The 15,068-nt window shown below is 48.4% G+C and overlaps 2 protein-coding genes across 2 annotated transcripts in view; both read left to right on the top strand.

The window, feature by feature from the left end:
* MACF1 (microtubule actin crosslinking factor 1) overlaps positions 1–15,068 on the top strand; it is a gene marked incomplete at its 5' end in the record, with an annotated part of 341,097 nt that overhangs the window by 266,546 nt on the left and 59,483 nt on the right. The gene's annotated exons all lie outside the window — the stretch shown is intronic.
* On the top strand, positions 9,141–13,819 carry LOC309958253 (microtubule-actin cross-linking factor 1, isoforms 6/7-like; the record flags this gene model as incomplete). Its single annotated transcript, XM_082833998.1, has 1 exon — positions 9,141–13,819. The coding sequence occupies exon 1, from the start codon at positions 9,401–9,403 to the stop codon at positions 13,817–13,819; it is 4,419 nt and encodes a 1,472-aa protein (XP_082690124.1). The 5' UTR covers positions 9,141–9,400.

Genomic DNA, 15,068 nt, shown 5'->3' with positions numbered 1-15,068 from the left:
GACATAAATTATGCTGTAGCCTTCTAAAACTTGGGCCTCCAAGGTGGTTTTCCCTTAGCATCTGTCTGTATTCACCCTTCTTTCTGTGAGTGCTATCCTTCCCCCAGATCAATGCAGGAGCCATCCGATCTGATGGATTAAGTGGTGGCATCCTGCAAAACTGGTCTGTATCTGTGCCTCCACTTTTTTGCTTCTCCGGTCTTAGAAACCACATTTTTGATCCCTACTGTCTATCCAGTCTTGTTTCCTATATGGACCATTCACTCCATCCACTTATCCCAAACACTTCTTATTCATTTTACCTATTTGATTTCTACTCATACCTGACCTCCTCAAAACCTTCTTGATCGCCCCCCCGCCCCAGGCTAGCTCACTACTTCTCCTGTTCTCTTAAATCACTTAATATGTGTAACTCATTTGGCCTTCATCATATACTGCCTAATTTTGGCGTTTAATGATTATATGCATTGTCCCATCCCTCGTCTTAATATATCCATTTTTGTGTCTCTCAAAGTAGTTAGCATATGGGTATATGCATAGTTGGAGATTAGTGAATATTTGACTGATTGAGTGAGTGCTCTTTACGCCACGTGAACTGTAGGATTCAAAATGCTGACTGTTCCGCAACACTTGAGGTAAATCCTTGTGTGTGCTGAGAAATTCTAATCCTAGCCTGGATTCCTCACCTCTACATCTTGCCTCTGGGCTCCCTTCCTTCTCTACTAGTTATCATATGTTAAAGAAACACAGTTTCATTTCAGTATTAGCCTGAACAAAGTAAAACTAAGGAATTTACTACTTGAGATGCACCTGAAGAAAGCCAGGTTCTGAAATACTGTCTTGTAGTTACCCATTACATTAGAGTCATTGTCATTTACTCAACTAGTTGACGCCAAGAAGAATCTTCATACTTCATTCAGCTTGGCGTAGTGAGAAAAACTGAATATGAGGTTGTGTCAGAAATATTCAACTTTGAATTCTGGCTCTATCATTTACTAGCTGAGTGACCTTGGGGGAAATTACTTAACCTCTCTGTATAGTTATTTCAACTATAAAATGTGAACAGTGGTAAATCCTACCTTTAGGGTTTTTATGAGAATCAAATGAAGTGATGTAGATGAAAACCCTAGGCAGATATTAAATGCTCAATAAATGATAATATTCTTTTAAGAAGTTTATCCAGACACACAAATTATAATATTATGAAATCTTTTTAATAAGAAAAGTTATTCCCTTGGTGCCTACAGCATGATCATTCCCCCAGAAGATCTGATCTAAGACCCAGCACCAGATTAAATCAGTTCTTTTTCTTCTTGAAAAAATGGAAATGATGAAGATAAAGTAAATTAGTTTGATAATAGCAGTGAAACAGGTGGATGGACAAAGAGCCTTCCTGAGCAGTTTTTCTGGGGAACAAATGAAGAGCTTGTTTCCAGCCCTATACCAGCAATACATAGGCAGGTTTAGGTCATGACTCCTTAACACAGCTTTAAATATGCTATATGTACACATACATACATATACATGGTTATTAATTAATTTATTCATTCATTGATATCAGAATCCCACAGCCAGCAAGTTTCTCTGAGACCATTTTGACCTTGGTTTATGTGCTCTACAAATCAGTATTATTTTCAAATCATTAACCAGAATTAACCAGAAGCCATTATCAGCTCAGTGACTTCCCCAGTCACTCAGTTACCTAGCAGATCAGCTTTAATGATCTCAGGGTCCTTGGCCTAATTAGCTTTTAGCATAGACCATGTTACCTTCCTCTGTTGCCATACAATGGCAACTACCAAGTCAGCATCTTTGAGAGAGACACCTCTTAATATTAATCAATCTTTAATTAAAACATTAAGATGTGAGGGGAAAAAATATCAGCTTAATTTCAGAGGAAACAGCTTAAAAACACAGATATAATTAATCTCTCTGCCAAGCACATATACCAGATCAAGATGTTTTACAGAAAAGCTTTCAGCAAATATATGTTTCTAGTATTTGGTTGCGTGTATTTGTGAGCAAGGGAAGAAGAAGATAAGAATTCAAAGAAATTGAACCTGTCTTAGGTCCTCTCCAGCTTGAATTCATTGCATCCATTCAAGTAAACCATTTAATATCTCTCTCATCTTGCAGTTCACTCCCAGAGAAAGAGCTCTGATTTGGGTCTAATTCTTTAAATTCAAACCTAAGTTGTTTGTTTGTGATCAGTGATAAGAATTGCTTTAGTAACAAAACGAAAGAGTTTTCAAAAATCTCTTGAGTCTGTATTACTTATTTTACCTCCTTTTCTAACATTGGAGAGAGGACCCCTACAGCAAGATTCCTTAGAGATTCAGCCCAGGGATATGTTTCATAGAAATAGCTAAGCACCTTTGTGAAGTTGCTACTTTGTGAAAGTTGTGAAGTCATGCCATCCTAGAATTGGAAAGGCTCCTCTTGGTGTTAAGTGAAAGCCCACATGGTCACTTTCTCAAGGAAGCCTCCCCTGAACCTCCAGACCACATCAGGGCCCTTGACAGATGCTCTCATAGCACTGTTTGCTTTTCCTTCAGAGTACTTATTGCAATTGAATTAAAATGAATATCTGTCTCCTCTACTAGAACGTAGGCTTCTGATCATGTCTTGCTCATCACTTTCTCCCTTAGTGTCTGGCATAGTTTAGGGCACGTAGTAGATCCCAATAAATATTTATTGAACAAATGAAAAGAACCAAGGCTACATCTTGTGGAATTACTTGCCTTAAGAGGATGGGAAGAGGAGCCCAAAGACACAAAAGAAGGACTGGCTAGAAAGGTACCATCAGTATAGCACAGTGTCATGGAAGCCAGAAGAAGAGTCGCAATAAGGGAGGACCAATACTTACTTTCTCACCACTGCTTATCCTTAATCCCCTACAGTCTGACCCAGCCCCCATTGCTGCACTGAAACCATTCTTTCGGAAGTACCCCCTGACATCCTAGTTGCCAAGGCTAGTGGCCTTGTCTAACTCATTGTCTTCCTCATTCCTTGTGCACCATTTAACATCATATCTTCTTTCTTAAAACCCTCCTGTCCGTTTACTTGCCTGACTTTGTGTTCTCTCCGTTTTCTTCTCTGGCTGCTCTTCTGCTTTCTGTTTTGGTTTGTCTTTCTACCTCCCCAACATGTGGTGCCTGAAATCCTGTCATCTGCCCTCTTCTCCCCTCTCTCCACACTCAGCCCCAGGATGTCCAACCCCTCACTGTTCTACAAGAGAAAGTTTCCACGTGTCTATCTCTGCCCTGAACTTCAGTCTTTCTGGACACCTCCACATGGGTAGCTTTTGAGTCCCTCACACTCAGTATGCTCCACATGGAATGTGCTGTCTCCTGCAGTGTTTTCTTCCTCCCTGCTGCTGTCTTACAGTACTACTGTGCCCTCAGTCATCCAAGAGTAATATGACAGCCTTATTTTAAATTTATTTTTCCCCCTAACCTCTACCTTCTATCAGATCAGTTGTAAAGTCCAAATCGTCTGCCTCTGCAATTTCTTTACCACGCCCTTCTTCAGTTTCATGAGTCCGGGCTTTTGTTACCTGTTACCTAAACTGTGTAACCCTCCTAGCTGATTGTTCCACCTTCCATCTTCCCCAACTATGCTCTGTTCCATACATATTATACCAGTGCAGTATCAGCAGACCTAGGCTCAAATCTTAAGAGCTTAGGTATTTAATAGCTGTGTTCCTTTGGAAAAGTGGTTTAGCACCCCAAGCGTCATTTGTAAATTAAGGATTTGGATTTTTTAATGCAATAATATATATTAAACAGCAGTTGAATGAGCAGCCAGGCTCAAATTCTTAGGAAACTTTCCACACACCACTCAGTAACTCGCATGACCCCCTGGTAAGTTAAATAAGTAAGTCTTGGTGTAGTCTTGGTGTTCTGAATAAAGCAAAAGTTGACGCTTGGCATTCAAGGGCCTTCATGAACTGGCCTTGAGCTACTTAGCAGTCTGACCTTTCATTTTTCCCTTGCATATATCCTATAACTTAAACCATGATAACCTTGAATTTGCTTCTTTAGGGTCCCTACCTCTTTAGGTTTCCTGCCTCTAGTCCTTCACTTAGAAATCCTTTCTTTACTGTCTCTGTATATCCGGATCCTAATGAGTAAATGTGATTCCCTCCGTAATCCCCTGCTTTCCTTCCTCCCACTCTTCTGTTAGACCTTTTCTCACTTACAAAGCCCTGTGCTTTTGTCATCACTACTGTCTTGGGGAGTGGCTAAAGAGGGATTAATACACTGTCTTTTGGAAAGTCTACAAGCAGGAAAGGGCTTACAGAGGTCATGAGAGTTCCTGAAGAGTGTGTGGAAAGTTTTCTCATGAGTTCAAAAATACACGAGAACTCAAAGAGCATCAAAATCCTTAGTATCCCATTTAAAGCAAGCTTCACATCATGCTGCATTGCTTAATGAGCCACTCTGTAGCCATCTTTATGTAATAAAAGGATGGTAGTGACGGATGCCCAACAGGTTCAGACGAATACTGTGGAATTTCCACTTGCCACTAAATAAACGCTTGTGAAGTCTAGAGATCATAAGATGAAAGGCATTTTGTAAATTTTAAATGTGCAAGATCCAACCAGCCTTCTGTCCCCTCCTCTAGTCAGCACTAATCCTCCGAGAGAGAGGTGGATGAAAAGGCAGTATAGAATCTGAGGAAGTGTGGATCTAGGGTCTCCAGATTTTCCTAGGAGGCTGGTGGTTTAAAAGTCGGGAGCAGACAAAGGCAAAGTGCCAAGTCCAAAACTTGGAAAGGGAGCTGTGTTAGGGTGTGAGGAGACTCCACCTTGCTATTTTAACTAGGAGACAGCAGGAAAGGCCGGGACTGTTCTTTCTTCCAAGTTCACCAAAGGAAAATCTGACACCAATTCTGTTCTTAGGAATTTTGAAATGAGTAGAGAATTCTTTGAACTCTGTAATCAATTAATTGGAAACTAATTTGAAATTTGGCATCAACACAGATATTTGTGTTATAGGAATGGGGGAAGCATCCAAAGGGGTGCTCCCTGTACTTCTCTTTTTAAAAGTTTACACACAGCATGTGAAATGAACAGATGCTTTTTTTTGTTGGAGCTGTCAGGGTAACAAGAAGTTGAAAGCTGTATCAGGTATTTATTTCAGTCACTGAGATGGCTATTGGCAGAGTTCCACATACCAAAACTAAGGAGAAACTCATGAACAGATTAAAAAAAAAAAAATAAGACATGGAGGAAAGAGACTTTGTGCCTCCTTTCCTTCTAAACACAAACTGATGATTTTACACAAGGAGCGAAGTACTTTTTGCGGGGGTGGGGGGCGGGATAATTGGCCAACTTTATGTAATCCTTTCCACAAGGCTGTGTTTGCATTTTGGGATGTGTTTGAATTTGGGGGAGATTTATCTGTAATAGTCTCCTAATACGCTAGTCGGAGAGTGTGACTTAAGCTGATAAGTAATTTGAATCTGAACTTCATAGTTGCTAAAATGCTCCACTTATTTATTTGTATTATAATATGGAGCATTGGTGAGAGTGGTGAGAATAAGGTAGATAGGTGTGGGGAGGGATTAAGAAAAGACTGAATTGACTGGCACCTGCCTTGGTGAGGAAACAGGAAAGGAATTTCTGGCCATGAAGTTTGTGATTCCACATCAGTATCATTCTTTATAATAGAATAACCACCCACCCTTAGTCCAGAGCCAGAATTGCTCAGATTCTTCCAACCAGAGGGCCCCTGGCACACTAAACAGTCTGTTATGATATCTCAACACATAAGTGAGTGTATTTGGCCAGAGAGATTTGCTAGTGAAATTGATCTTGCCTTTCCTGGGTTTTTCCAGTTGTACTTAATAATTAAAGGAAAATTAAAACCCAGATTCCCTGAAACGTAAAGTTATCAGATCTGTAAGCTTATCAAGCCTTCCAGGCACATTGTGTTAGAGTTTGAAGGGACCTTAAAATTCATCTTGAACAAACTGTTAGAGGAATTGTAAATCTCGTTCCCCAAATCTCTGCCAAGTGATTGCTTGAATTTCTGCTCAGACACCTCCAGGGTCAGAAAAGTCATCCCTTTAGGGGACACCCTATTCTTTGAATAGCTGTGAGAAGGCTCTTTGTCGGTTTGAAATCTGCCCTTGGATCTTAGTGTGCCAGCTTCAGTAGACATCCAGAACAAGCTTCCTTCCTCCCACTTCCCAGCCTTTCAGATACTTCATCATATTGCTTGGAAACTTCTCTAGGTCAAGCATTCTTGGTTCTTTCTGCTGTTTGTTCCTCAGAGGACAGTGTTTCTAGTGTCTTGCAGTATAGGACCAGGAGGACTCAGGATTCTGGGGCAGCTCCTTTAACAGTTTTAGAACTAAAGAATATTCAAGTTAGAAAGGCTGTCAAGACACAATCTAGTCTGCACATCCTCCCTTTCAGTTACAGATAGAGTCTTCTGGATTTGAGTAGGCAGAAATTGATCAGCTTCAAAGTGAGAAATGAAGTGTAAGACATTTTGCCGGTCTTTTGGCTGCTTAATTCTGATCACAGGCTTCAGCTGACACCTCATTTTTGTCAAGGACCTCTCTGGCTCAAGTAAGCCTAAGGCTCAGCTCAGGGTTTCATTGCCAGATCTCCATACACCAACTATTGGCTTCACTTACTGTCTGTGTAAAGGACAGAAATAACTTTTCCATAAGTTTTACCATCTGTATTGACCACTTGGTCAATTCAGTAATTTATAGACTTTTTTTCCTTCATAAAATCAGAAAATGATCATCACAAAGGGAGCAGCATATTACACCCCTTCAGATATGAAGCTGCCTCTGGTGGACAGTTTCGTGGGTTGCCCTTTATACTTTCTTTGTTTAACAGTCACCAGATGACTTAGATGGCTTTTCTTTTCTTTTTATAAATTTATTTATTTTTGGCGACTTTGGGTCTTCGTTGCTGCGCACAGGCCTTTCTCTAGTTGCGGAGAGCAGGGACTACTCTTCGTTGCGGTGTGTGGGCTTCTCATTGCAGTGGCTTCTCTTATTGTGGAGCACGGGCTCTAGGCGGAAGGGCATCAGTAGTTGTGGCTCGCGGGGTTGTGGCTTGCGGACTCTAGAGCTCACGCTCAGTTCTGACGCACGGGCTTAGTTGCTCCGTGGCGTGTGGGATTTTTCCGGACGAGGGCTCGAACCCCTGTCCCCTGCATTGGCCGGCAGATTCTTAACCACTGCGCCACCAGGAAAGTCCTAGATGGCTTTTCTAAAAGCCAAAAAGCTGTGGACGGGATTGTGGGCCACTTTTCTCTAGTATTTTCCATCTTGAGACTTGAAATACCCATGCTTTTTAGCTGGCCCCAGGGAGCTCACGTTTCCTTGGATGTGCCCAGCAATAAAGGAGCCCAGGTATTTGGGCGTGGGGCACTGCTGCCAGCATCTCCACCGTCGCGCGGCCCCCCAATTCCCTACTCCTCAGTCATCAACACCATTCACATCTGTGGGCAAAGAAATCTTGGAGGGGGAATGGAACAAGACCTGACGTACGTGAGGAGCCGAAGAGAGAAGGTGCTGGAGTTTATCCAATAACTCGGTCCGAATTTAAGTGCCAGGTTTAAGGCTGGAGTGTTCTTGGGCCCGGCAGAGGCGCGCTAAAGGTGACATTGGAGGGACTAGGGACACCCCTTTGGCGGCAGAACCGAATCCGGGAGCGATGCGAGCGGCATCGCTACCCTGCCGGCAGATGGGGCCCAGAGTGGCCCTCGCCAGAGCCGACTGGCTGGGGGGCGGCGGGAGCGCCCCTTCTGGGTTCGCTCGCCCTTGGGCTAGGAGCCCGGCGGGTTGGTACGCGGCGGGGGCAGCGGGGGCCCGGCCCCCGGCAGGAGGGCGGGGCTTTCCTTTGTCAGGGGATTTGCGCGGCGCGGCCGAGACTCACGCGGGTGTCGCTCCCCGCCCCTCGCCCTCTCGGGGGGCGGGGCTCTCCCTCCGGCCCGGCGGGGCGCGGTGGGTGTGGGCCTGTGAGCTGAGCGGCCGGCGCCGGGCTCCCTCGCCCGGAGCCGCGCAGAAGCCCCTCCTTCGGTGCCTCGGCTTCCAATCGCCTCCGCCGCCCCCTCCCTCCCGCTCGGGCAGCTCCCCGTCGCGGCTCCGCCCCTGCCCTCCTCCCCTAGCCGTCTGCGTCGCGCTCCCCGGCGTCCAGGGGGGCTGCCCGGGAGGGGCGGCGCGGGGAAGGGGAGGAGAGCCTTCCGCCAGCCGAGCACTTCCAGCGAGCGGCGGGCGAGCGGGCCGCGCGGCGCGAGGGAGGAGGGCTCGCCCCCGCTCGGCCCGAGAGGAGCCTTTTGTTCCCAGCCAGAAGTTTGCATGCCGGGACCGTGACAGCTGCGGGCGGGGAGGACGGCGGGGCCGGCGGCGGCGGAGAATAGAGGCGGCTGCTTGACATGCAGCCCGCGGCGCGGCGGCTGCGGGCCGGGGACTGGAGGCGGCGGGGGAGGCGGTGCCCACAGTATGCGGGACTGAGCTGCCGGAGGGACAAACTAACTTCCTGAGCGCGGGACCGGAGGCCGGCGCGGCCGGGAGCCACCTGCCAGCCTGCGGTGAGGCAACCCTGGCCCTCGGGGCGCGCGGCACGGCGCGGGGGAGCAGCGCTGAGCGAGCCCTTCCGAGTGACTCTCGGCCGCCGCTGCAGCCTGCCGGCCTCTGAAAGGCCCGGCGCCGGGCTCCACTCGCCTTGTTTGGCGGCCACGGCGCAGGGCTGTTCTGGGAGCCACAACAATGCCATGATGTTTTGGAGACAGGAAGCCCCAAGCTGGCCGCGAATGAAGGACTTCCTGTGTTTAAAGTTGCAGGAATATCCGCCGACCAGCCCAGTTCAAATGCAAACACCCGAAGTAGGGAGGACGAATGGCTAATTCAGACCAGCTGGACTCTCCAGGGCTGGAACTAAGGATAAAATGAAAGGAATTCCTGGGAGCTTGGGCCATACTTGAAGACCAGAGGGGCTGTGCCATTGTTATTAAAGGACACAATCGATATAAATCCTCTGCTTCCAACTCTGCTTGGGTGAGAAGTGAGTGGAACTAGATATTGAATAAGACTTGTCAATATCAGATGATTTTTTTAACTAAATTGGAAAGAGCAGTGCTCTTAAAAAAACAAAAAAGCCATAGAAGGAATTATTTTGTTTGTTGAATACATTGTACCGTTTATTTGCCTGCAACTATGAGGCTGCTAACCTGTGAGGAAAAAGCTGTTCTTCTTAGAGCGTCTCTCAGAATGGTTTCAAAGTGGGACTTCCAGGCCTTTCTGGAGGGAAGTTCCAATTGGTGGTTTGAGGTTACGAACATGTAAAAGGATTTTTAACTTAGCAGAATGCATTTTGGGGGAACCCGTGAGAAACTTTTTAAAGGTTGATAGTTCATCTTGTTTGAAAAATATGGGTAAGCCACTCAGCAGGCCAGACTGTTTAAGGCAGAACCCCATCTGCCTGGGGAAAGGAGAGGAAGAGGATGGCTATATAGAGGATTGCTATGTTCCGCAGCGATCTATATATGATACAATGAGGATAAATGAACAAATTGACCAGGGGTCAAAGCTTAATCAGACTTCAAAAAGCACCATGGAAAAGATAGAAGGAAGTACTATATCCAGCAATGGTACATTAGGAGCAGCAGCTAATGTTTTTGAATCCAGAGCACCAGAAGGCAAAAAGTTGGATGAGAGAATAATATTTGATGCACTAAAGCTAAGCAGTGATGTGCAAAAGTCAGCACCTGTGCCACCCAGAAGGCGGCCAAATGCAGAACGCAAAGACAATGTTAACAGGAGATCATGGAAGTCCTTCATGCCACCGAATTTCCCAGAATTTGCAGAAAGGATGGAAGCTTCTCTCAGTGAGGTTTCCGAAGCTGGTGCTTCAAATCCTTGCTTGCAAGAGAAGAAGGAATCCAGTTCTGCATTAACAGAAAGTTCTGGTCATTTGGACCACAGGGAACCTAAGTCAGAGTCCGTAACTCTGGAACATGTGTCCAAATCCATAGGTATTCCAGAAGGGCAGGATGTGAAAACCTTAGGTGGAGATTGCCAAGACTTCAGATTTCAGCAGCACAGTGAGATCTCTCCCCGTGAATTCCAGCCTCTAGAGTCAGAAGCTGCAGCAGCAAGTGGTAACACAGATGTAACGCAGGAACACAGATTCTCAAGTGCAACCTGGCCCAGAGCCATTAAAAGTTTGGCTAAGGGAGGCTTTGGCGAGAAGCAGCACCCCCTTCAGGACACAGGTTGCACTGTAGAAATGCCACCTCTCTCCCCTTGCCTGAGTGAAGAGCTGTTGGATCCAGAGTTGCATATTCTCATAACCCCCAGCCTGAGAGAGAAAACAGAGTCTGAGCTAAAGTTTGAGGAGGATGAGCGATGGATCATGATGGAGGCTGAGGAGGAGTGGGAGGAAGAGAAACTGTCAGAGAGAGGAAAGACTTTTCTAATGGCAGATGAGGAAAAGAACAGCCTGGCAGATGTTTTCGAAGAAAGAGAGCAAGCAAACACTGTAGCAGTGGTGGAGGATGGAGCCGACTTCTCAGCTGCTGTCTTGGGGACTTTTGACCACCTAGCTCTTGGTCAGCTCTGTTGTTCTGATGACCCACAGCCGGCTAAAAACCTTTTGGCGTCTGTTTTCAAGGATGCATCGCTTGATTACAGTTGTGTCCTAACAGGTGAGAGTGCTGTAGGAGAACTGAGAAACAGAATTGCTCAGGGGCTAGAGGGTCTTGTTTCAGATTTAGAATGCACTGTTGGTCCTGCCGATTCAGAGCAGCTCTCTGACACAGATTCAGTGCAGATGTTTCTTGAACTTGAAAAGGAGTGTTTATGTGAAGAAGGAGTAACTCCTTTAGTTGAGCTGGAGACTCAAGCCTCTTCTGAAGGGCTGGCCCCATCCCAGGATGCAGAAAATTCACTTGTAATTAGTCATTTTCCAGGGGCTGCCTTAGAAAAGGAGCATGTAGGCCTTTTAAATGTAAGAGCAAAGGACTCTGATCCTGGGTTGGATTGTGACTATTTTAATGCCCTGGATTCTTCTCAGGTGCCTAATACTTTGGAACTTACTGCCTACTCTGATACCGTGAGGGACGCTTCCACTGTTAGTGAGGAGGAGGGTGAAAAAGTGCCTTTTAGCCCTGAGACTGCAGGGGAATTTAACTTTAGACACCCAGCTGATCTGGAGTCACCAGGAAAGCCAGACCCAGGAGGATTGTCCAACTCTGATCACAGGGCTTCTCATGAAGAAAATGTATCAGGCTTTGAAGCCAAGCTGGCCAAAGAAAATGGCAGTTTGTCCCAGCTGGACTGTAGTGAAGCTGAGGGGAATGCTGAGGAGTGTGTGGACAGAGTCCCCCTCAGTTCTGCTGTTAGCTGTGAACTAATAGATGTTACCTCAGGATCTGAAGTAGAGGCGTTACCATATGATTCACATTTACTGACAGATGAGATTCATTGGGAAGGTGAGAAAGGAGCTATTAATCAAGGAAATAACAGTCTGACTTCCTTGGGAGATGTGGACCTTTGTGAATTGTTGTCCGTGGAAGGAGCTTGTGATGAGGATGGTGAAGCACAGGCACTGGGTTATGATGCCAGGCTGGAGGACCGAGCCCCAGCACATCTTCCTAGAGACCTCCCAGAGTGGGTCTCCCAGGATCTCCAGAGGAAGTCCCCAGAGTCAGAGATCCTGAGTCTGCACCTGCAGGTTGGAGGACTGGGACATAACAGAAATGGAGTGGAAACTGTGAATGACACAAAGCCCAAGCTGAATGTGGCCTCATTAGCGGGAGGGGAAACAGAAATGAGAGATTCAGATTCATTGCTAAATATCCTTCTGGAGGAACAAGTTACCAAGGCTAGTAATACGGAACCAGTTTTGGAGGAATGGATATCCATCCCACAGAAGCCTGACCCAACTGCTGCAGTGCCCACTGTAGAAGAAGATGCCCTAGATGCTGCAGTGCCTGCCCCAGAGGGAACTGCTGTAGCTGCTCTTACAGTGCCCTTCCCAGAGGAGGGTATACCTGTTGTTCCAGTGGCCACCATGGAGGCACATGTCGCAGCTGCTGCAGTATCAGCCACAGAGAGGGCTGCTGCCCCAGCTGTTGCAGTGCCTGCTCCTGAGGGGACTGCTCCACCTGCTTCAGTGGCCATCACAGAGGAGGATGTACTAGCTGTTGCAGAATCCTCCCTGGAGGGGACTGTTCCAGCTGCTGCATTGCCCACCCCAGAGGAGCCTGCTGCCCCAGCTGCTGCAGTGCCCACCCCAGGGGAGCTTGCAGCTCCCACTACTGTGGTGCCCACCCCAAAGGAGCCTGCTGCCCCAGCTGCTGTAGTGCCCACCCGAGAGGAGCCTGCAGCTCCCACTACTGTGGTGCCCACCCCAGAGGAGGCTGCCACCCCAGTTGCTGCAGTGCCCACCTCAGGGGAGTTTGCAGCCCTAGCTGCTGCAGTGTCCACCCCAGAGGAGTCTGCAGCCCCAGCTGCTGCAGTGCCCACCCCAGGGGAGTTTGTAGCCCTAGCTGCTACAGTGTCCACCCCAGAGGAGCCTGCTGCCCCAGCTTCTGCAGTGCCCACCCCAGGGGAGTTTGCAGCCCCAGCTACTGCAGTGTCCACCCCAGGGGAGCCTGCAGCCCCAGCTGCTGCAGTGCCCACCCCAGGGGAGCCTGCCGCCCCAGCTGCTGCAGTGCCCACCCCAGGGGAGCCTGCAGCCCCAGCTGCTGCAGTGTCCACCCCAGGGGAGCCTGCAGCCCCAGCCGCTGCAGTGCCCACCCCAGGGGAGCCTGCAGCCCCAGCTGCTGCAGTGCCCACCCCAGGGGAGCCTGCCACCCCAGCTGCTGCAGCGCCCACCCCAGGGGAGCCTGCCGCCCCAGCTGCTGCAGTGCCCACCCCAGGGGAGGCTGCCGCCACAGCTGCTGCAGTGCCCACCCCAGGGGAGCCTGCCACCCCAGGGGAGGCTGCCGCCCCAGCTGCTGCAGTGCCCACCCCAGGGGAGCCTGCTGCCCCAGCTGCTGCAGTGCCCACCCGAGAGGAGCCTGCACCTCCCACTACTGTGGTGCCCACCCCAGAGGAGGCTGCCACCCCAGCTGCTGCAGTGCCCACCCCAGGGGAGCCTGCCTCCCCAGCTGCTGCAGCGCCCACCCCAGGGGAGCCTGCCTCCCCAGCTGCTGCAGTGCCCACCCCAGGGGAGCCTGCCACCCCAGGGGAGCCTGCCGCCCCAGCTGCTGCAGTGCCCACCCCAGGGGAGCCTGCTGCCCCAGCTGATGCAGTGCCCACCCGAGAGGAGCCTGCACCTCCCACTACTGTGGTGCCCACCCCAGAGGAGGCTGCCACCCCAGCTGCTGCAGTGCCCACCCCAGGGGAATTTGCAGCCCTGCCTGCTGCAGTGTCCACCCCAGAGGAGTCTGCAGCCCCAGCTGCTGCAGTGTCCACCCCGGAGGAGCCTGCTGCCCCAGCTGCTGCAGTGCCCACCCCAGGGGAGCCTGCTGCCCCTACTGCTGCAGTGCCCACCCCAGGGGAGCCTGCTGCCCCGGCTGCTGCAGTGCCTGCTGTGGAGGAAGTGTTCCCTGCTGGCGTACCCTTCCAGGGAGATACTGCCCATACTGACTCAGTGCCTGTCTTAGAAGAAGGAAGTCCTGTTCTAGAGGAGGCTTCCCCTGCTGGAATGTGGATCAAGGAGGACCTTGATTCCCCAGCATTTGGAATGAAAGAGGTGACTGGCACAGTGCTGCATGGGAAAGTGCCTCTGGCTGCAGTTGATGGATTAAATTCAAATGAGGTAATTGTTGCTCATGTTGTTGGGGAAGGATCTGGAGAGTAAAGTGAGGTTTGCAAGTTCTCTGACTTGGTGGTGATTAGAAAGGGCACAGATTGTTCTTTCTTTGGTTCCCTTTGAGGTATCTGGGCTTTCCTGGGCTTTTTTGGTCTTTTTATTGAGTTTATGGGGAAAATGTGTTTTTATCTGCTGAAAAACTTCATAATTCAGACTCTCATTGTTTTTAATTCAGACATAAGCAAAACCCAAAGAAAACAGGGATGTAAACAGTTTTTGGCTTACATTTTGAAAAAGATTATTAACAAGAAAGGGTGATTCTGCTTTTGAATTTTACAATAAGCATGTTCTTTCCTAAATCAAGAGGCTGCTTATTCATCGGTGATGTCAGCAGTCAGGTAGAGGCTAGAATGTGGACTTTGGAGTGAGACCTGGAGTACTTTTTAACTACTCTGAGACAGTTAAATGTCCTGAGGCTCCAGTTTCTTCATTTGTTAAGGCAGAAGAACCCTATGAGGGTTGTGAGGATAAAATGAGATAATCCATTCAACGCACCAAACATAGAAGATTTCAATTACTATCAACATGCTCCCCCCCTTTCCCTTTCTATCTATCTATTTATTTATTTATTTATGGCTGCGTTAGGTCTTTGTTGCTGCTCACGGGCTTTCTCTAGTTGCGGCGAGCAGGGGCTACTCTTCATTGTGGTGTGCAGGCTTCTCATTGTGGTGGCTTCTCTTGTTGTGGAGCAGGGGCTCTAGGCGCGCGGGCTTCAGTAATTGTGGCACATGGGCTCAGTAGTTGTGGCTTGCGGGCTCTAGAGCGCAGGCTCAGTAGCTGTGGCGCAGGGGCTTAGTTGCTCCACGGCATGTGGGATCTTCCCGGACCAGGGCTCGTGTCTCCTGCATTGCCAGGCGGATTCTTAACCACTGAGCCACCAGGGAAGCCCCCCAACCCTTTCCCTTTCGAATAGATATGTTGGTTAGTTGAAAGAATTCACCAAGGCGGGTTGGAGGAAAGCCATATGTAGATGTGTGAATAACAGTTTTTTAATACAAATGTGTGTTTTTAAAAGCCTAATAAGGCACAATAATATTTATGAAAAAGAGGCATTTTAGTCATCTTGTCAAACTTTGTATCCTGAAGCAGTCACTTTTTCTTTCCTGGACCTCTTGTTTCTTAATCCATAAAATGAGAATTGGGCTGATGTCCTCCTGGGTCTCTCTTAGCTCCAGGATTTTGAGATTCCTGATGTTAGAAAACAGAATGTGTTGTGAACCCTCTTCCCAGGCTTCCT

This window comes from Leucopleurus acutus (assembly GCF_964270905.1).
Source record: "Leucopleurus acutus genome assembly, chromosome: 2".
NCBI lineage: Eukaryota > Metazoa > Chordata > Mammalia > Artiodactyla > Delphinidae > Leucopleurus > Leucopleurus acutus.
Note: the sequence above shows the minus strand (reverse complement) of the source record. Positions and strands in the feature narration are given on the sequence as shown.